The 21,217-nt window shown below is 47.9% G+C and overlaps 2 protein-coding genes and 1 long non-coding RNA gene across 10 annotated transcripts; 1 reads left to right on the top strand and 2 right to left on the bottom strand.

Annotated features, from left to right (window-relative positions):
* Positions 1-126: 126 nt before the first annotated feature.
* Positions 127-20,036, bottom strand: frem1a (Fras1 related extracellular matrix 1a). 8 transcript variants are annotated; one of them, XM_047048895.1, is made up of 40 exons: positions 17,896-17,979; positions 15,422-15,489; positions 15,077-15,245; positions 14,781-14,882; positions 12,779-13,187; positions 12,159-12,253; positions 11,652-11,962; positions 11,218-11,414; positions 10,725-11,048; positions 10,521-10,629; positions 10,301-10,432; positions 9,846-10,190; positions 9,464-9,606; positions 9,167-9,363; positions 8,982-9,072; positions 8,708-8,875; positions 8,344-8,552; positions 8,122-8,215; positions 7,758-8,010; positions 7,349-7,540; positions 7,017-7,202; positions 6,570-6,766; positions 6,219-6,444; positions 5,851-5,995; positions 5,515-5,656; positions 4,916-5,111; positions 4,508-4,772; positions 3,928-4,345; positions 3,566-3,767; positions 3,225-3,369; positions 2,952-3,081; positions 2,621-2,693; positions 2,293-2,442; positions 1,994-2,205; positions 1,858-1,905; positions 1,578-1,766; positions 1,064-1,198; positions 854-969; positions 690-775; positions 127-573 (listed from the first exon to the last, which is right to left on the bottom strand). In XM_047048895.1, the coding sequence occupies exons 5-40, from the start codon at positions 13,019-13,021 to the stop codon at positions 371-373; spliced, it is 6,567 nt and encodes a 2,188-aa protein (XP_046904851.1). In that variant the 5' UTR covers positions 13,022-13,187; positions 14,781-14,882; positions 15,077-15,245; positions 15,422-15,489; positions 17,896-17,979; the 3' UTR covers positions 127-370. The 8 variants fall into 8 exon arrangements, with proteins under 8 accessions (XP_046904851.1, XP_046904854.1, XP_046904853.1 ...); XM_047048898.1 differs by lacking the exons at positions 14,781-14,882; positions 15,077-15,245; XM_047048897.1 differs by lacking the exons at positions 15,077-15,245; positions 15,422-15,489 and having other exon boundaries at positions 17,896-17,966.
* Positions 19,418-21,032, top strand: LOC124486972 (bone morphogenetic protein 2-A). Its single transcript, XM_047048912.1, has 4 exons — positions 19,418-19,696; positions 19,991-20,612; positions 20,704-20,787; positions 20,864-21,032. The coding sequence occupies exons 1-4, from the start codon at positions 19,420-19,422 to the stop codon at positions 20,979-20,981; spliced, it is 1,101 nt and encodes a 366-aa protein (XP_046904868.1). The 5' UTR covers positions 19,418-19,419; the 3' UTR covers positions 20,982-21,032.
* LOC124486977 lies at positions 20,650-21,149 on the bottom strand. The gene is made up of 3 exons (XR_006958319.1): positions 21,042-21,149; positions 20,870-20,942; positions 20,650-20,731 (listed from the first exon to the last, which is right to left on the bottom strand). It is a non-coding gene; the product is annotated as an uncharacterized LOC124486977 (long non-coding RNA).
* Between the last annotated feature and the right edge of the window lie 68 nt (positions 21,150-21,217).

Below are 21,217 nucleotides of genomic sequence, written 5' to 3'. Positions count from 1 at the left end.
CAAGCAGTGCAAAACGGCCCATTCATTTCAAGTGTGTTGGTAGCAAGAAAACATCTCAAACATGCAGGACAGTGGGCCTTGAGGACCAGTGTTGGATACCACAGCAATCGATTGTGTGGAACACACTTGGAAAACAAGATTATACATTTATTACATAACTTATTAACATTAAGATGACCAATGCAGCCGTACCAAACAAGTAAGGATAAATAAAGCATATTGGTCGCAAGCATTTCAAGATATAGCATATTTGCCAAAGGTGAAGAGGGGCATGCAACGTGGCAAAGTACACTTGCTGGTGACAATGTACCTCCTCTCAGGAGACAGTGTTCTGTTGAGAATGGGTGTCTTCTTGTCCCCTCTCCCCAGCTCACAGCTTGGTGTAACACATGTAGTGATGAGCCCGGCCTGTTTCACAGTCTCTGATTTGCCACTTGGCTCTCTTCCACACCAGGACACACTTCTTACTGCTCTTCTTCTTCGATCTGGGCGGGGTCTTCCTCCAGTTGGTGTAGCTGACGGGCTCTCCTCCCACCCACTCCCATCGCCCGCGTCTCTCCCTGTCATGCAGACCTGTGGCGTGGAAACGACAGGCAGACACCAGCACATTGGCATTAGCCAATTGTATTGAAAAACGCACTTATTATTATTTCTTTTTTAATTTTCGTTTCAGGAGTTGTTTTTTTTACCTATCCAAAATGGTTTCCTTCCACTGAAATCCCACAGCCAGTCCAGATCAGCCTTGGAGAGAACACTAACAAGATTGGATCGGTGGCTGTTGCGGAAAAGAAAAATAGATTGACACAATGTCAAGCCAATGAAAATGTCTGAATCTTATGTCCTGCTGTCTCACCTCTCCCTGCATGCTCTGGCAGCAGCGGACCATGAGGATCTGCGTTTGGCGCTCTGGAAGTAGCAGTGGCCGCTGTGATAGCTCCAGCCTGCAGGGCAGGACTGAGCGCTGACCATCTGGGATCGGAGGAAGGGGAAAAGAGCCACATGAATACACTGTCTCGCCCATCATGATGGTTTTATATCTGGAGAAAACTAAAAAACGTCTGACCTCATCTGTGGGTGCCCATGGTTTCCAGGAGACCCCGTTGCAGCGAGTGAGCTGACGGGTGGTCTGGTTGAGGAGCAGCAGGCCCATCAGCTCAGGGCTGCAGGGCTGAGGGCTGGAGCTGCCCCGAGGGCTCTTCTAGAGACATCCGAGAGAACACGTTAGTGTTTCCTACACCTGAAAGATCTGACTTCCTGCTAGGTTCTCCTGTGTGGCTGAACTCACACTTGCTGCTGTTTACATTTAGTCATTTAGCAGACGTTCTTATCCGGAGCGAATTACTTACAGGGACATTCCCCCGAGGCAAGTAGAGTGAAGTGCCTTGCCCAAGGACACAACGTCATTCGGCACGGCCAGGAATCGAACTTGCAACCTTCTGATTAATAGCCCGATTCCCTAACCGCTCAGCCATCTGACTCCACTACTGGTCTAGGCTTACATAACTCACCGGTCATTCTGATTTTGACGACAGAAATGGCATTGAGTGATTTATAATGTATCCTCACTATTGACTCACTTTCCCAGTGGGCTGAGCAGATTTTCCATGACTGATAACCTTTATTTGAGGGACAGGTGCATGGTTCGAGTTGGGCACTGCTTGTTGTGGCTGTTGCTGCCCCCTGCTGGTCACTTGCACGTTCACTTTTTGACCCTTCCTGGACGGTGAGGTTTCATCCTCCACTTGAAGTGACATGATCCCATGGTACTGCAGTCAGAGAGACCGTGAAGAAAGAGACTGTTAACAGTTTCTTGGTGGCCACTCCAATGTTCCTGTATAGTATCAACCTCCAACTCACAGTGTACACAGTGTCCGTCCCGTTGCGATGAACTGACGATGGTCTAATCTGAGAGAATAAAGAAACATATTTAAAGATAAAATGGTCATATAGCGCTTACCTGACAAAGCATACAGTTCACATGGAGGCGACATACAGTTCTTCTGTTGCCTGTGGCTCTGAGTCTCTTCTTGGACTTGGTGGGCTCTGGCTGTGACATGCCGTCACCCCGGGTCAGGGTCTCCAGGACCAGGCTGTCGAGGGGCAGGGTCTCCAGCTGGATGGAGCCATGCTGGGGGTAGGGCCCATCCTGAGCCTCATGCCCTCCCAGACTGGGCCCGGCGGGTGCCTCCGTCTGCCCACACCGTCCTCGGGAACAGAAACAGAGGCGGCCGTGTCGGTCTAAGTCTCGGTCCGAACATGAACTGCATTGGCAAAGACCAGAGATTCCTTTACCTTTGCCAAAATCCTTGATGGTGATTTTGGCTTTGGAGACGTGGCCCAGAACCGTGCCTTCGGGAGACTCTAGTGTCACATCAAACGTCTCCTCTGCCTCCTCCAGATGATCCTGAACCACCTCTATCTGCCAGCTCCTTCTGGACACTCCTACAGAGAGAGAGAGAGAGAGAGACAGAGAGAGAGAGAGAGAGAGAGAGAGAGAGAGAGAGAGAGAGAGAGAGAGAGAGAGAGAGAGAGAGAGAGAGAGATCGGACTGTCAATCACCCTATGGTTATTGAAAACACAGCATTCTTATACATATACTGCATGTTTTATGATGGTGTACCAGGATCAAACTGGATTAAGCTCGAGGGGCTCAATAGGAAATCTTTTCCGGAAGTTGCTGAGATCTCGCTCACCTAGATAAATGAAAAAGGTAGTTATTAGCACCAGAATCTGCAACAGTGACTGTGTAAAACTCCCTCCCTTTTTTAGTCCCCCCCCCTGCCAAACACCCAATCTGTCATCTGTGCTGAAAATCATATTGCTGGCAACAAGATAGTATGAATCAATCCTCTTTTAAGGTTGTCTCATTGACTGGGCCTGGGTTATCAGACCAGCTAGGTTCTTCTTCTTAGTTACATGGTTACAGAGACATGAGCAGAGAGACCAGACACCTTGATGGTGACATATGAGGATTCCTCTGTGTTGCCGCTGCGCAGGATGTCCAGGGAAACGGATCCTTGACCCTCACAGACGCAGTACTCAGACCCGGACAGCTCAACACGAGACCAGCCCAACTCCAGCCTGATGAGGGCACACAAACACAGTGTGACCGTTTCCTCTTTCACCGTTCATTAGCGTCCAAAAAAAGAAACGTCTCTTCATTCAGATGTTTTTAGCCGATTCAGGTGACTCGTTCGTGGTTGCCATGGTGATGGCGCCCTCACGTGTGGGAGGGTCCGGTGTTTCCCAGAGGATCTGACACTCTGAACTCCAGACTGTCAGACAGGGCTTCCTGCGTTGGATCAATCACATAGACGATGACCCTCCTGCTCAGGTCCCTCTGAGAGAAATGCTGCCGGACAAATCCTCCTGCAGGAAGAGCAGTGGTTGTTATTCTGGGTTACTTTCTTGTGACGAGTAGGACACCATTGGGGATGGCTCTAACTTACTTGGTAGAGCATTTGACTGTCAATCAAGAAGTAGCAGAGGGGTTTAAATCCCCCCAGTTTGTCGCTTTGGATAAAAGTGTCTGCCAAAGGAGTACATTGTACCTCCGGTTGCCCACCTGTGCTCGTGTTCTCCAGGTAGCCAAAGTAGGGCGCTCGGAGGATGTGGAAGGTGAGGTCTTCCTCTCGCGAGTGGGCGTCCTGTGCCCTCAGCTCCCGGGACGTCAGGAAGATCCCGTAACGGTTGCCGGGTAGAAGCTCTGCCCTCCACAGTGTCTGGAGCTGCTTGATCTCAGGAGCGGAGCTGTCCAACGACTTAATCTGGAACATTCACACACACACAACTCCCTTTTGATAACACAATAATGACCACTTTACAGCCCTTTGATCAAATGGTTACCATTTAAGGAAAGTATTCACTGTCTTATTATACAATCAATCCCTGGTAGTACCCTGCGCGCTGCAACAAATGTTAACCTGCCTGAATGGTGAAGAAGACAGGCTCTGTGTGCACTTTCCCCTCCAGCAGAAAGCCCCTGTCGGTGCTATCACAGGCAGAGAAGGCGAAGCGGTCGATCTGCGCCTGTCCGCCGTCGTGCTTATAAACCACATCCAGCTCCTCCAAATCTCTCTGAGTGAAGTTGGACTCGGCGGTGAGCGGGGTGCCGGCCAGAAGCAGGTGTCCGTACTGTGGAGCCTGGGTCAGGAGGAAGTAGAGGTGGCTGGGTGAGGTGTCGGGGTCGGACAGGGCCAGGACGTCGGGGGTCACAGCCATGGAGGAACCCTGAGGGACGTTCAGTCCGCCGTTACGAGACAGGGAAGGCAGAACGCGGTCCACCATCTCCACGGCGATCTCCACGGTGCCCGTGCGGGAGGCCTTCCCGTTGGTGACGACAAACCTGGTAAAAGTAGACAGGACGATCATGTCACAGCTGCCAGGGGTTTTTTGTTGGACATTTTTGCACAGCTACTTAAAAGCATTCGTTGTTAGCATCTTGCTAATCGTATTTTTAGAAAAATACATATAGAACTGGTAAGCTGGTTCAGAAGGGTTGCTTTACTGGAAAGTGTCCACAGGTGAAGTGGCTCTGTTGTCATGGACGTAACCCAGGAGGTTGGCAGCAATGTCCATCTGGCTGAACGTGTGCACGGCCAGCCCAGGGGTTCTGACGTCCTCCACATGGCCGTGAGAGGGGGCTCTGGTGACGGTGTAAACCAGATCCTCTGGGCTGTTCGAACCATCCGTCGCTGACAGGACGTCCGTTGTCAAAACGACGCGGTCTCCTCGACTGACTTTAACGGGTTTCACAAAGAGGGCGATGTTACCTGGGAAACAAAAGATCATATAGAACACTTAGATGGGTATAGGACTGTTTTCGTCGTAGCATGCCAAGTAGGTTCTGATTCACATATGCAAGATAATGCTGTTGCGACGTCATGCAAAATGGTTCATGTGCGGCGTCAAATACCTTTCTCCATATCCTTGATGGAAATAAGGAAGTGCTGAGCAGGTGAGCGATTCTTCCCATCCAGCAGGTGAAAGACAAAGAAGTCCTGGCTGCTGGTCCCCAGGGGCCCTGTGTGCAGGTACCTCAGCTGGTTCATATCAACTGTCTCCTGGTTGCAGCTCTCCACGGCATTTAGAGTCACCCAGTCCCTGCCCGTCTGAGAAGACAAGACACATTCAATAATACCAGCAGCCCTACCTTGTTCGATGAATGGTTTGACATGTACTATCTACGGTAGAGCTACAAATATTTGACAATTATATTTGGGAAGGTTATCTGGGATATCTGGGTTATCTTATTATATCTGGGAAGGATGCCGGATCGATTCCCCGCCGTGCCAAATGACGTTGTGTCCTTGGGCAAGGCACTTCACCCTACTTGCCTCGGGGGGAATGTCCCTGTACTTACTGTAAGTCGCTCTGGATAAGAGCGTCTGCTAAATGACTAAATGTAAATGTATATTTGACAATTAAACTGTTGTGATATAGGTTCGGATCACAAAAACTTTTCAGGGAATAGCTATGATAAAAAAATTAATGGAACTTTATAAGCACACTGACCTTGATCTGAAGATGCCCCTGGCTGGGGACCGTCTCAAACACGTACATGATTTCCGGTGAGGGAGTGTCTCTGTCTTTAGAGAGGAGGATAGCGCTGGATATCAGCCTGGCTTCCCCAGCTTCCACCTCCAGACCAGTATTTCTATCATTCACACAACATGGCACATGCTGATTACACAAAACATCCCATTTACTTTGATTTGTCCAGGCTCTGAAACATCTATTCACCCCTTATATGTCTTTGTCTTGGAATGTTAAGTGAACATTGGAACATAACGTTGGTGTTTTAGCATCACGTCTCCAAGTAACGAGTGTCAACAATCGGGACGCTGTTACCTGATCACTTGTGGTTCCTCATCATTGACAGGAAGCACTCGGACCATCACCCTCCTCTGGAGGCTGTGTTTCCCATCGCTCAGCTGCAGGGTGAAGCTGTCCTCCATGTTCTCAGTGTCGTCGTGCTTGTACATCAGAGCCATACCTGCAGGTAAACAAGCAGGGTCCTGCAGTTTGTACACACAGACGACAGGCGATGTACCCAAGAACTTAACTACGGTTTCTGCTATCGTATCTCGCCTTCCTGTCACAACAAAATAACAGGTGATAGACATCGGGTGTCTGACCATTCCTCTGACATGATCGTTAAGACGGCCACGCGTTCGAATGACAGAAGCAGACGTTTGAGCCCCTCCCAGTGAGCGTACCGTTCCTCAGGTCCCTCATGGTGAAGTCCTGCACCACCACCCCTGCGGCGCTGCGGCGCTGGGCCGACCTCGCAGCGGGCGGGGCTCCGTGGCCGAGGGCGTGGCTCATGACGGCCCCGTGCCTGGGAGGCTGCACCACGCTGAACAGCAGCTCGTTCTTAGGGACGTCCAGGTCCGACGCATTTATCAAAGTAGGGTCCAGCTCCTTCGCCTGGCCCTCGTTCACCTTCCACACAAACACGTAACGTGTGTTCTATACAGTAGGACATTGTGAGAACGGTCACGTGTAACTCTCCCTTTAAAGGATACTTTGGTTGTTTCGGATGGTTGATATTGATTGGTGGGACTCACGGTGATGTTCCTAGCGATAAACTCAGGGACCTCGTCATTGGTGGGGCTGATGATGATGTAGAAGGGAACGTGGGCGGAGTCGCGCTTGCCGTCAGACACGCAGAGCATCATCTGGTCAGCGGTGGGCTCCATCCTCTGGTGTCTGGACTGCACATAGTTCACGTGGCCGTTCAGGAGGTCCCTGTAGGAGAAGGAGGCTGTGGAGCCACCAGCAGGGAACGGGTTCATGGGGGAAAGTTCCATGTCCATCTACACGTGTCCACATGTGGGATAAGCACCTTGCCAGGATGAAGTGAGGCGTGACTGATGAAGGGGGGAATGTTTAAAGGTGTTTCTATTTAGTCAAGTCACGTGTGTGACACTACACCAAGGACATGTGTCGACCGTGAGGTGACAGGGAGGTGTCAAAGCGTATTGCTGTAGAAAGCCATTTTGAGGGCCGCTTACCAATGCTGATGCCCAAGTTGCTTTTCTCAAAGCCAGGACTGGGCAGGGTGTTTTCGATGTAGCCAAACTGAGGAGGAGAGACCAGGTTGACCACCAGATCTTCCAGGCTGGTGTCTTCATCCGAGGCGCTGAGATGGGCCACGGTGATGGGGGCTGAACCCCCTTCATCCACCACGAACACATCCCCTGAGGAGGAGACACGGACATCATCCACATGGCCGATCATGTCGAAAGCGAGAGAGAGCACTTGCTTTGGACTGAAACTGTCAACTGAGCTCACGAGAATCCCACAAATACAAACAATGAATGGGAAAAACGTTGATGTAAATTACCAGGAATAATGGAAGGTGGCTGATTGTCCACAGGATATACTGTGACTTTGAGGTCGTAAACAGGCAGGCTCTGCTTGGGGTCGCTCGGAACATCTCCTCTGTTCTTGCAGCAGAAAGAGTGATTGTCCACCTCTCCGTCTGATATTATGAAGGTGATGGTGTCATGACGGGGAAGTAGTCCAATCTCATTACCTAGACACACAGACCACAGCATGCTCACAACTGGGCTATCAGTCCAAATGTAGATCAGTGTAATGCAATTATGTCATTTAATGTATCTTCAAGTTCACATAATGCAAAACTCACAAACTGCAAACTCTGAGTCTCGATGCTGGCTATCAGGTGTTAATATCTATGGACTTTTGTAAAGGTCATCATGTGGTTACAGATGAGCGATTTGAACCTATACCAGTGTGTTTATAGGTGATGACTCCGGCGATGATATCTTCCTGATGGAAGTGATCCACCACCACGCTGTTTTTGCGGACCACTCCGTGGTAAGGCTGACGCGCAATCAGGTAGGTCAGACCGCCGTCGTCACTGTCCGTGTCTGTGGCATAAACGTACTCTGCTGTGATGATAACGTCTTGCCCCTCTGCACAGCCGAGTTCGGGTTTCAAGCCAGGCATGACAACTGGCATCTCGTCATTTACTGGTGCCACCTGTGGGTAAGAATATCATTTAATCCACAAACTCGATGGGAGAAGGATGTTAGAAAATGTCAATGGGACATGAAAAGACAGCGTTTACAAGCCATTGAAAAAGGAACCTACATCGACGTGCAAAACAAAGTCGATAGCATTGGTGCCGTCAGTCGCTGTGAACCCAATGTCGTCTCCCACGGTCTCAGAGTTGTCATGACGATACCTGCGAGGAACGAGAGACGGGTTAATTGTTACAGTCGGCGTAGTCGACACAGGTAACGCTGTCCAGTCAAACGTGTGCATGGAAGTGAAAGTGAGTTGCGCGGGTTAGGAAATGTTCCTGTATCTGACCTAACTTTTAGGGTTTTCAGATGCTGGAGGGTGAAGGCCTGCCCCGGGGCCATGGGGAAGCCGTCCAGCCAGAGCGCTCCGTGCTGGGGCCGCTTCCGCAGTTCCACCCTCAAGGACTCCTCCAGGGAGTCCCGGTCCGCCAGCCAGAGGTGCTCCGATCCCAGCGGGCTCTCCTCTCCCTCCCTCACAGCCAGGGAACTCAGGATCACCTGGTGGAGATGGAGGACATGCAGTCACGGCACAGTGGAAGACGGTTTACAAGATACCCGTCAACGTAAACACACCCTGCTAGGGTGGATTCGAGGTATAGTGGTTCGTTTCAACTTTCATGAACTCAGCTCGAGATTTCTCTGTGGTTGTGTACCTCTGGAGCCAGGTTGTCAACAGGCATCACGGTGATGTTGAAACATATGCCGGTGACCGTGCCTCCTTGCTGATTGGTGACAGAAAGTATCATCTGGATGTGCTGAGCGTATGGGCCGATGTCCAGGGCGGGAGGCATGTACGCTACTTTCAGAAAGTTGACTGCATGCTAGAGACGGAGAACGCCATTAGTGACTGAATTCTTCAAAAAGTAACGCTTATTTTTATGGTTTTGCAACTTGCGAGGGAAAGTCATGTACTAAATGTCAGCTCACCTGTGTGAACAACCTGAGCACAGGAGCATTGGAATCTTTGGTGAATTTGGGGACGCTGTCCACGAGGAACAGCCTTCCTGCGTCGGGATTCCTGACCGACAAAAACACATTCAGGCTATTAAAACAAACTGAAAGGATTCACCCCTGTTTTCCCTCATTCACACTGATGGAGAATGAAGCCCGACCTGGAGGAGCCGGTGTAGAAGGGAGGACTGGTGACCGTGAACGTGAGCTCACTGTCGGGGGACTCCACGTCCACAAAGTGGAGCTGCTTTTTAGTCAGGTGGACAACCTCTGTCTCCTTGACGACCAGACAGCGGGACACACCAGGAACCTCTTTAGGAGGCTGGTCAGGCACTGGGTTGATGTGCACCAGAATGACCTGTAGAGGAGGAGAAAGCGTGACATTTAAGTGACTCGGCTGCGTCCCTAAACCGACTTTGTGGAGGTCTGTTGACTGCGGCGTGACTGGGTGAACTCACCTGGGGCTCTGAGAGGTTGGGCGGGTCATGGAAGTCGGAGAGCACCACCTCAAAAGAGTCGTGGAACACTTCGCCCCCCAGATGTCGGTAGTAGACCACCGAGTGGAACAGGTCCTTCTGCAGGAAACGGTGAACGGGGAAGCCTGGAGGGAGAAGCGATTAGGATGCTACAACCACGACTGGGGTAATAATGCACAAGGCATATCTACCTTTTATGAGGTCACCACAAATAGTGGGTCACCGACAAAAACGGAACCAGAGGTTTTCTATCAAAAACAGCTCCACTAACACTTTCCCCAGATCCGTGGAATGGATAAGAAACCAGACAGCCTCCTGATGAGGGTGTCTTGTTTCCGGGGGAACATCCTAAGGAAACAATCACCTGTGAGGCCCGGACCAGGAAGCTTCATGATCTCCCCAGCTTGCGGCGGACGGGTGATGTTGTAGAGGATGTAGTCGTCGCTGGAGTCCATGTCGGAGGCCTGGAGCACCGCTCCCCGGAGCAGGGCTGTCTGGCCCTCCGACAGCTCCAGCAGCATGTTGGTGGTGAGGAAGGGCGGGCTGTCGTCCTTCGGGAGGATGTTGATGGGGAACTTGTGCCTGGTCTGGTGGCGCCCGTCGGTGATGCGGAAGACGACAAAGTCCTTCGTGGTGTCGCTGTCGTCGTGGTGATAGCGCACCGCGCCAGCTCGGATGTCGTCGATGGTGAACATGAAGCCCTTGCCACCTAGAAGTTATACACGCACACACATTACAGTGGTGTCAGGTGGAATACACTGAAATGGCATGTAAATATACTTCGTCAGTAGCAGGAGAGCTGTAGGGTTGTGGGGTTACCCCTCAAGGTCAGCCTTCCGTGCTGTAGCCCGTCCACTGTGATGATGCGCACAGCCCTCAAGTTGTCATTGTCCACAATCTGGAGCTGGTCCCAGGTGATTGGACGAGATTGGCCCTCCAAAAGACTAAGACCTGAGAGTCCAATGAAAGATGCTAAATAGACACCAGCTAAATGCTAACTTGTAACCTATGTGCAGTCTTGAATTCAACTGTCACCTACCCATGTTCCAGGACACCCTGGGTGCATTGGTGTCTGCCGTCCTCACGGACATGTGAACCACGATGGGTGGGCTTTTTTCAAAGTAGAAATCATAAACTTCAAATTCTACCTGTGCGGAAGAGATTGGAACTGATGACTGTATGAATTTACGGGGCAACATTTGGACACCAGACCTCCGAGTTGGTGACCTGTCTCGGTCGTTACCTCGTAGTTCCTGCGCTGCGCGTGAGAGGAGTTGGGCGGCTGGTAGCAGATGAGCATGTCGTTGAGGTCCAGCCAGGTGAAGGAGGAGACGGGCTTGGTGTGGTCGGACAGGTGGGTGATGAAGCCCTCGCCCGGGGGCCTGGTGACGTTGAACACCAGGAGCTGCTTGGGCGTCTCCCCGTCTTCTGCGTCCACGGTGGCGGTGGAGAGGGGGGTGAGGATGAACTGGTCCACCTCCAGGATGAACATGGACATGAAGGCCGGCTTGGGGGGCTGGTTGGGAATGGCGCCCGATATCAAGACGGGGATCCAGGCACGCTCTGACTGCACTCACACACATCGACAGACACAAACACACATGTAGGCACAGAGCCAGTACAGGCACACACACACTAGAAAATAATATCTAAGTGCTTGTATTATGATTAGCCTCGATGGTCATTGTAATTTTGGGGTATTTTGGTGTGCATGATAACACTTGAAGATCTTATACCTGGTATATGCTTCCACTCCTGGTGTCAGTGAGATCCAGCCTGATGGTGATGTAATCGATGTCAGGGGATGGGGGGTCTATGTGCTGGTACCTCAGGCCCATGACCAGGAACTCATCACACGTAACCTTGGTGACCTTCACCAACTTAAGTCCCTTCAAGCAGTCATCTGCCTTACACTTAGCTCTGGCCTTATTGTCTGAAGGAGAAAAAAGACAGATTGAGCTTGTTGAATAACCACCTGAGAAAGAATATTAGCCATATTGAAACCAACATTTTAATATAGCCCAGTTGAATCTTGAATTGAAACTCGAATACCTTAAGTCCATGTTGCATCTCATTCTTTGACATATCTTCATGGGTCATACCAACTCACAACTGTGGCCGATTTGTAAAATAAAATAATGTATCCTGTGCCTTTCTACCAAGACCGTACCATGTTGCTGGTGCAGAGTGATAAAGCTCTCAGGCTCGTCTCCTCTGATGGACGGCAGGTCAGGCTCTCCAGTCACCAGCTGACCGTGCCCTGGGAGGTGCGACTCGTGGCTGGTCACACGGACGCTGCACTCCAGGCTGGTTTGCTTCTCGTAGTTGAAGGACACAATGTTCCCATCCAGAATGTTGGACAGGCCATAGAATTCCGGAACTTGCAGGGATTTGGGCCCCAGCTTGATGATGTTGCAGTCGGGTTCCATGATGACCACACGGAGGGAGAACACTTCGACGTGCGTCTCCGACACGGTGAACCTGATTCAAAAGAATTAACAGAAAGTTTGTGTGTGCTGCTGCTTTCAATAGACACTAACGTTTTTACAGGGGAAAAACATGGAAAAGTTTTTGGTTAAAATGAGTCTACCCATGTAGTAAACAAATCAAAATAATACATACTAAATAAAAGTACTTGACTAGTTTTGGTGAAACACAATTTGGGCAATAACAGTACCTGTACAGTCGAAGCTTGACAGTGTCCTCCTTTAATATGGGACAGCCATTATGAACGTACTTTACTTCATCAGCCAGATAATGGCAGTCAAAGACCTGTAATTGGACAAATAAGACCATTGAAGTCTTCATATCTCCACAGGGCCCATGTAACTCAAAAGGTGTACATGTCCCTGAATTGGAGTTTATTTGAACCCTGAGTTTCCACTGCTATGAGCTCACTAGAGTGGCAGCCTATGTAACTCCAAGGCTGGCAGAAGTGAAGATGTGCACAAACAATGGGTGTCTTCTGACAGCCATTCTTCCAGATGATCTGTCAGCACATCTTCATTACACCAGTGTTTTCCTGCAGGCTCCATGGCTCAAAGCTCGTACACCGAAAGGTCTAACTCTAAATCTGCCATCACTTCACTGATCTCTCAGATAAAACAGGGAGGGGCTTTACCACAATACAAGAGGGGAAAGAGTCATTTATAAACATGAATAGAGCAAGTCATTAGTTTTCTGTTGTTGTTGTATTTTCGAGGGTAAATGTACAAACCTACAAATATAGAATTGCCTATCCTACGATCAGGATGTGTGTGTATGTGTTTTGTCAGTAAGATCAGGGTGTCATATGACCTGAGGCGAGAGGGTCCCCACTCGCTGTGTGATTGGCTCATTCAGGACCACCTCCACCTTGCACGCGTCCTTCTTATTGGGGATGAGGAACTGGAGGCCCCCCTCCTGGAGGGAGGCTGACTGGCCCCTCTTCACTCTCAGACCCAGGTTGGTCTTCACAAGCGACCCCTGGGATGGTTGGACCAGTCCCACAAGCAGCCATGGGAGCAACGTCCATCCTGGTGTTTCTCTGAGAACGACCATCACTGAATCAGCAGAGGACTTCCCTGGGCTGCTTCATGAGTTGGGTCCCAATGGGAGGGTGGATGTTGAAAAGATCAGATGGTTCTTCTGTTGTTTATCTTTGCAGGTTGTTGTTTGGAGTGGAGTGGTTTGACTGGAGTTCCCTGTATGTCTGTTTGTGCAGGAGCTGAAAAATAATCATTTTAAATGTCATTAGATCAACTAGTAAATACCTGAATATACACTACCTCCAGCACAATCAGCACAAAGAAAGTACAGAATTGACTATAGGTAGGGGTGGCTTGGCAATAAAACACATTTGTGATAATATTCTGCTACTATATTCCAACTGTATTCTAGTCCTGATATCTATAGTAAGTGCACAGGCTTTTCCAGGGTTTCTTGTTTCTGAGAAAGTACAGAAAGGTTATTTCTGAAGCAGTAATCTAGTCCCTCATCTCACGCTGTCCTATGGAGACATTGTGATCTTTACAGTCTGGCTTTGAGTCAGTGTCTCTGACAGCGGCTAACAGGCCTGTTTCATCATCTGGATGAGAATTCACAGCATTCAATATTCACTGGTGTACATTTCATCAATATGTGTCCATATATATCCATATATGTGGTTATGCAGTAATCTGCAAATGATATCATCCAGAATGTATATAAGCTCGAATGAAGTAGAAAAACAAGGGAAAGAGTTCACCGAGGATATTACGAGTAGATTAATATCACACTGAGCCATGGGTCAAATTTCTCTCCCTCTTGTCATGATGGCGACACATCTGGAAGTGACTGAGCCGTCCAGGCTTGTCTTTGTTTACTCATTCCTTCTTCAGCCTCTGCTCCCCCTCAGCAGAGCGGCCTCTGCTCACCACCCCCCCACATCAACCTCTCTTCGCCCCTCAGTGGAGGCTCTCTGTCTACCTCCCACAGTCCCTACTCACCCCTCATCTTTACCTCAACCTCTTATCACCCCTCACCTCTCCCTTCCTCCCTCCCTCCCTCCCTCCCTCCCTCCCTCCCTCCCTCTGACAGGGCAGTCCATGACAACACTACCCTGAAACCTTGACACTCAAACAAGGCCTGACTGAAAGCAGTTTTTAGAGACCTTACAATTAGCCGACCATGTGTAAAGGCCCCTGGCTATTGACTGAGGCATAGTTTTATCAATCACTACAGCATGCGCCAAACGACACAAATACATTGTGTTTTTTTGACTTCCAAATTGTTTTTACGCCATGTTTCCTGTGGTGGAAAAACCAGTGAAAAACCTCAGCGCCTGGCCACATCCACTCCTTAGCTTTGTTATCCCAGGTGTGAGCCGAAGAAAAGCTGAAAATCGAATACTCTGGAAGTAATGTATTTTCACATCAATGTTTGTAAAATTATGCTGGACTAACACTATATTGACTCCAGTGAATACACTGGATCCAGTACTGGGGTTTTTGTGAGTGTGTCACACACTGACAAGGTTACCCACGACAAGGTTCATCTTTTCTGCCTTACCCAGAGCAAGCTGAAGTTTCAGGATTTGGCAAGAATTTGGGATAGACAAATTATGCTATATATCCAATGTATAATATAGGCCAGTTTAAGAAAGCCAGATAGTTTTTGAAAAACAAATGCATTTTAGCATACTTATTCTGTTCTCCGATTCCCCACACTACCCCTACCTCTCACACCAGCATTTTCGCACATAGCCAAGTGTCTATGCAAGACCAATTCAAAGCATGACTGACAAGTGTAATCATGTGCAGCCTTTCAATTTAAAAAGCACCTTGTTGTGTTGTTAACACCAGAGGTTTGGAAGGTAACACCAGACTCTCTCGCGGTGGATCCCCCTCCCCTCCTTCCAGAGATTTTGGAACTTGGCCTTTGCCTGAGGGTAGACACAGTTTGTGATAATGACACACTAGTCGTTGATCCAACCTGCTTATTTCCAGGTGCTTCTTAGTGTTTGCACATGGGCCAGTGGGTTTTTACAGTCTGGGGGCTCCTCTTAACATACATGAACCCCAGTGTAACAAAGTTAATAGCAGTAGGGAAGTTGTGTTATTAAACATCAAATCTTACATAAAAAAAATGGCAGCATCTGCATACGGTCTGGTGCAAGGCCATAAATCTAGCTTTTCAAGGCTCTGGAAGAGACCATGGTCCAGCCAGACAAATGTTTTGTATTTGGCTCAGAGGCAACTTCTTCTTTTGTATGGGGGGTCTGTTTTGTAATGCTGGCTGAGGAGGTCTGAAACGAGAGGAGGATTAGGCCTCATTACTGGAAGAAACTAAATTAACTTCCTCCCAGTGCTCACGGCAGCCGAAGACTTTCCCATCCCTACCACATAGTCCTAATTTCGGCCCCAGTCCAAACTTCTGGCATCCCTGACTATAGGTTCTTTCAACAGGACAAAGATCACTTACTCGACTCTGGGCTGGGGGCTGGATTACCGGGATCTCCTTGTTGCATCACTGGGTTACTGGGGATCAAACTAAAGGAGCACACACCATAAACTTTCTGAGATTGCTTGTATGTGTGAGAGTGATGGATTATGTGGATTTTGTTGCTATCTCTGAGACAGTTTAATCTTCTCTTGCCTCAGGAATGCTGATGGGCTTCGCTAATCAGTTGCTAAAATCTGACTGGAGTTTGTGACCAATCATACAACTCACAGGTTCATTAACAAGAACGGTGCATGTTGGTCATACATACTTGTTGTTGGGTTTTTGATGTGACAAGAAAACCAACATATTTCATAATTACAACAAAGTAACAATCACTTAAGACAAAATGGCTTTCAATCAATGACATGTAAATTGGTCCTGAACAGCATAGTCTGTTACACAAACTAATTCCTTCCTGATTTTGACACAGAGATAAATGGCAATCCCTCAGGCACACTCTGAAGTGTGCTACAATAAATGTAACTTTGTCTGTCTCGACAACTTCAAAACTATCTCCATTGTTTTGGGGGGCGAGCTGTAACAAGTCTTCACCAACCTTGACACTGATTATAAGGTTTACCTCTGTTCAAGGAGTCACTGGTCGGGTTTGGGACAAGTTCAGTGGAAGTGTTGAGAAAATAACCTTGACTTGGAACCACTTAATAATGGGGAGGGGAGGAGATACTATATAAAGTTATTGTTCATAACGTTCATCATATCCTGTTGAAACAGATTTGTCAGGTGGAGAAAGGTTATCTAAAAGTCTATTTTTATATACATTTTGGTTGCTTCCCTGACTGAATATCCTGTCAAATTCCATCAAATGTATTGTTTCCCAGACTGCCCTTTATCAGGAAGACATCTATTAACCCTTTAGGTCAGGCCAGACCTGTCAGAAACATAATTGTATCTGCAGAGTTTCAACTAGTCAGGAATCTCACAGTTTCTCTGTACTTCCTCCATCTACACCTCTTAGTAAAACGTCCTGATGGCCATCACCGCAGTAGAGGACACCCCCGGTCTCTGCTCTGTGTCAGTCCTCAAACGTGGCTCATGTCTTACATTCTTCTCTAAGACTGATGTTATCACTAAGCTACAGTTTAGCGATACCGGACCGCTTGGAACCGTATTTGGAGCTGTGGTCAAAGTTAAAAGCTTGAGTGAAAAACAAACACTTTAAGAGCTTGCTGGGTTGTGTCAGTGTCAAAACTCCTTCTAAGACAAAGGAATGCCTGTTATTTGATTATGTGTGGTAGGGAAGCAGTTGGGATGTGCTAAATTGCAGACCACACTCCAACTTGGATCACTGACTCTCAAACCATCAAGATATTCTGATACATTTCTAATGGTCTATTAGGTACAGTCTATGACTCTTTAGTGTCATGTTCAGTCATGACCAAGAATAGCTTTCATCGCTAAAGTTTGGCCAAACATGTAGTCCTAAAGTAGTGGTCTAGATGTGCCTTTAACTAGCCTCCACAGCTGGGAATGCCTGCCTGACAATCAGCTGGCTCCTCTCAACCCACACAGTCAGCAGCATGTCTCTCATCTTGTTAATCACAGGGCCTACAGCCGACAACAAGTTCCAAAAGATAGAGCTGAACAAAGAAAGAAAAAAAAAACTGAAGATACAAAAGGACACTTCTATTCTAACTTCTACTCTAAACATCCCACAGCCAATGTTTGGCAGCCATCCAGCATATTCAAGCATGTCCCACGGTGAGAAATGAGGACTCTTTATGCAAATGATGCATCTTCTGACAGGAATCAGAGGTTGAGTACTCATTCCCTGAACACTGACACAAGAAGATAACATGTGCAGTGTGTGCGTTCATATTAAACATACACGGGTGGGGTTTTAATTGCGACCAAAATAATGAACTCTAGCTTACCATGTCACTCAAATAATCTTGTCTCTGAATGGTTGTAAAGATACTCTCACAATACAAACTTATTATCCCAAGTAAGACTTTCTTAAATACCATGAAACAATGTCTTAGTCTCTGTAGATCTCCCAAAGTTTGCAGAGAAGTTGTGATGTTTGTTGTTGCTTTAAAGTGGCTGTTTTCTCACGAAAGCAATACATTCTTTTGGTAGTGGTGTGTGTGTATTTCTGTCTGAGTGTTTTTGTGTCCCTATGCAAGAGACAGAAGGAGAGACAGACAGAGACAAAAGAGAGAGAAGAAAGTGTGAGAGGGGAGAGGGGGCGTAATGACTTATTAAGGTTAAAGACTATTCCAAGAACAAACATTTGAACGACACAAATGTCAACTTGCAAACGAATCCATAGACCGCAATTCTTTGTTTAACCCAAATGTTTGTCTAAAAAAATACGAAACCCGACCACCACCAATCCCAGTGTTTACCACTGTGGTAAAGAAACACCCTGCATTAATACTGCACAGCTAATCCTGCTGGGGAGGGGAAAGAAATATAGGCAGACATGCCCTTACCTGATCTGTGAACAGTGTGTGTGTGCGTCTCCCTCTCTTTCTATCACCGAGAGCTCTCCCAGCGTGTGCTCTTCTGCTTCCAGCGTCCAGGATCTCATTGATCAAGAACCTTGGTCACTCCTCAACAGCTAGCCCCACCCCAAAAACACACAACGAGGTGGGTGAGAGAGAGACACGAAAGTGAGGATGGAGGGGAAAATAAGTTCTCAAAAGAAGTCGGCGGGGATGCCTGCACGCCCTCGGCAATCTAGGATCTAGGATGGGCTGAGCCGCAGAAGAGGCGCGCTGGAGCGGAAAGAGCAAAAAGACAAACACTGTGGTCTGAGATCAAAGGCTTCCAGAAGGGCTTCAGAGCTGGTCTGTGGTTGTGACAGCACCTTTGTTTTCAAAGCTGGAAGCGGGGCTAAGGTGCTTTGTTGTGTATTACGAACCTTTTAGGAACAATTACGGCAAAAACCCAGTGAAGAAAAGTCTCTCAAAGCATTTTGTGTCCTGTTTATCTTTGTACACATCTCGACACACTTCCTTTATCCTTGAAGTGTTGTATGTTCAAATGTGAAGGACGCTCGTGGTATAATGAGAGAGCAGTGATAACATCTGGCTCAGCGAAGGACATCTTTGTGTTTCAGGGGGCTTTTGAAGTCTGTTAGCCAACCTTATCCTGACCTATGGAAACAGGAACTGAGTCCTGGGGCTATGCTCAGCTCAATGAATGGTGAATCTTTTGACAAAATGTTTAAAGTTTTAGCAATAAAATATATTGTTTTGTAAGTCTGTGACTGAAGGCACAAGTGGTTCTTGTGCAGTCCTGTTATGTGTGAATGCCCTCAAGTGGACTTTATTTGATATTGCAGCCATTAAGGTTTCTGTGGATCTCCTAGGGATAATCTACCAAACTGTAATCCAGGGGCTAGTTGTTCAACTCCCAATGCATGCAGACACTTTACGGTTCCTTTGTCGGTAGTTAAGAGTAACCCTCTAATATATAAATTTTACAATATTTTGCAATTTTGAGGAGGAATCCAGTTGTTGCTTGCAGCTAATTATATGTGTATATTCATATACATGTGTTATATACAACATATTTTTCCTCTTTCTTGACTTTGAGGGATTAAACAAATAACTCAATTTTAGGCCACAGCTACATAGCTGTGGTGAAGTTCAGTGCTTACCAATGTCGCTGCTCATTTACAGGCAAACATGTAATTGTTTTAAATGCAACACCTAATTCTAAAAAATAACTATCTGAGTACACAACAGTCCCTTTAAAACAGTACAATGCTTGTCAAATTGAGTGTGACATTCCTGGGGTTCTCTGTGTAATTGCTTTCACACAGTTCTGAAAGCCCTCAGCGGTCTCACAACCCAATCAGAGAGCACCCCACTTCTCTGTCCCAACCGGGATCAAGGCTTGTTTTTACACTTTTTTTGTTGTTGTACTTAACGCATTCTTATAAGACGACTTTACCCTACTACTTTATCCAACACCAGTTTGCGAAGTGTCACGTTTTTGAAGGCGCCAGGATGACGATTTTCGGCTTGAGATTTCTTCCTGTAATGCTTTTGTTCTTGAGTTATGTTTTTGGGCTGTTGCTACTGGAAGAACAGGGGAACGGCGGCGAGGAGGAAGAGCTCAGCAAAGCCATTCTAGAGATGCTGCACATCGAGAGGTTTTCTACACCGTACCAGGCTAAACCACACCCCTACATGAGGCAGGTTTACCAGCTCCTGGATGCACACGAGGTCAGAGATTTGGGCAACTCCGATGGAACCCTGGTGCAGAGCTTCCGGAGTGTTCAGGGTAGGAGGTCTCTTTCTAGTTGATGGTGAAATATATATCTATAAATCAATCAATCTTTCCTGGACTAAGTTCAAAGGTATTGTTTAGGTTGAAATCATATCTTTAGGATCATTGGAGGTTTGTGTTTAATGTAGTGCAATGTTTTTCAAAGAAAAAACAAGAACTTTTTACAATCAACTGAAACATGGTCCAATAGTGGGCTATGTTTAGATCTTTATAAAGTGCTGATATGTGTAAGATTGTGATTAGACTAACCTTCTGAGACGACAATGAACACGGTCACTGTGTTTCCAGGCCCAGAGTGTGCTCCTCCGGGCTGGATCTGGTTCAACGTGTCCCACCTGAAGCCCTCCATGACAGGGGCAGAGCTGGTCCTGCTTCGCAAGACCCTCCACCCCGACCCCCTCAGCGTCACTGTGGCTCTGCACAGCCTGGTGAGCTGGGAGGAAGGAGTGACTGGGAGCGCACCTCTGGAGGAGAGACTCCTAACGCTCGACCAGCTTCCCCCGTCCGGCTACGACGTGTTCAACGTGTCCGGTGTATTGGCTGAGAAGCTTCAGGAGGTGGTGGGGTTCCAGCTTCGCTACAAGGATGAGAGTGGGAGCCTGGTGCTCCACGAGGCCCTGACGCAAAGCTTCTACTGCCTGGGTGCCGGCTCTTCAAGCCAGCCGCTGCTGGTGACGTATCAGGCCCGGCCGCTCCTCCGACCCCTGGTCGCCATGGGTTCAGGGCTCCCTGTAGCACGAAGGCAGTATCAGCCATGTGGCACCGTGGGTGGACAAGACAGATGCCTTCACCGACGCCATGCCTCTCCAGACTCCCCGTGCAGCCTCCACCACCGCTACGTTGACTTCAGGCAAGGAGTCTTGGCCAGATGGATTCTTCAGCCGTCGGGTTTCAATGCTTCCTTTTGCAGGTGAACGGGGACTTTGTCAAGGTATACAAACCACTGCCATACATCCATCTCACCTGGTGTGTTACCTGACAATGATTATCCCTGTTTTCAGGGGTTCCTGCAATATGTGGTCGTCAGGCCTGTCCACAGAGGAGCTCAGACAACAGAGAGCAAGTGATGAGAGTTCAGTCAAAAGGTGAAGATGTTCACATTCGTTCGCATCTGTATTATATTTATATTGTGTTGTAAGTAACGTGTGGCTTGTTTTTTAGCTTCACCTGTGTCTCCCAGGAATTCTCCTCTGTCGCTGTGATGCAAAAGACAGAAACGGACGAAGTTCTCATCAAAACCCTGAGAAATGCAAAGGCAAAAAGCTGTGTGTGCATGTAGAAGACCAAGTAGGCAAATTGTATCAAATATGCGTACAATATGTACTTTACCTTTTATTACGTATTATATATGTATATTAACTCCTGTATATATTATTTTTAACGCAAGTCTTCCAACTGACTGTTTTGTGATGTAGCCTACTTGTGGCAATTAAAAATGCATGCAAAATAAACTCGTCGTTGGCCTCCAAGGAAGTTCCCACCCACTACTGTAAATCTGATTGGTTGCATCAGGTG

The sequence above is a fragment of the Hypomesus transpacificus genome, chromosome 25 (genome assembly GCF_021917145.1).
Source record: "Hypomesus transpacificus isolate Combined female chromosome 25, fHypTra1, whole genome shotgun sequence".
NCBI classification, from domain to species: Eukaryota; Metazoa; Chordata; class Actinopteri; order Osmeriformes; family Osmeridae; genus Hypomesus; species Hypomesus transpacificus.
This window is presented reverse-complemented; position numbering and strand designations above follow the sequence as displayed.

Excerpts from the sequence above, each read along its gene's own strand:
- frem1a (XM_047048896.1), bottom strand. The coding sequence starts at position 13,021 with ATGGTCGTTCTCAGAGAAACACCAGGATGGACGTTGCTCCCATGGCTG. Across the intron at positions 10,433-10,520 it reads CAGGGTGTCCTGGAACATGG|GTCTTAGTCTTTTGGAGGGC; the intron begins GTAGGTGACAGT and ends TTGGACTCTCAG. Across the intron at positions 4,346-4,507 it reads TCACCTGTGGACACTTTCCA|GTTTGTCGTCACCAACGGGA; the intron begins GTAAAGCAACCC and ends TACTTTTACCAG.
- LOC124486972 (XM_047048912.1), top strand. The coding sequence starts at position 19,420 with ATGACGATTTTCGGCTTGAGATTTCTTCCTGTAATGCTTTTGTTCTTG. Across the intron at positions 19,697-19,990 it reads GAGCTTCCGGAGTGTTCAGG|GCCCAGAGTGTGCTCCTCCG; the intron begins GTAGGAGGTCTC and ends CTGTGTTTCCAG. Across the intron at positions 20,788-20,863 it reads GATGAGAGTTCAGTCAAAAG|CTTCACCTGTGTCTCCCAGG; the intron begins GTGAAGATGTTC and ends CTTGTTTTTTAG.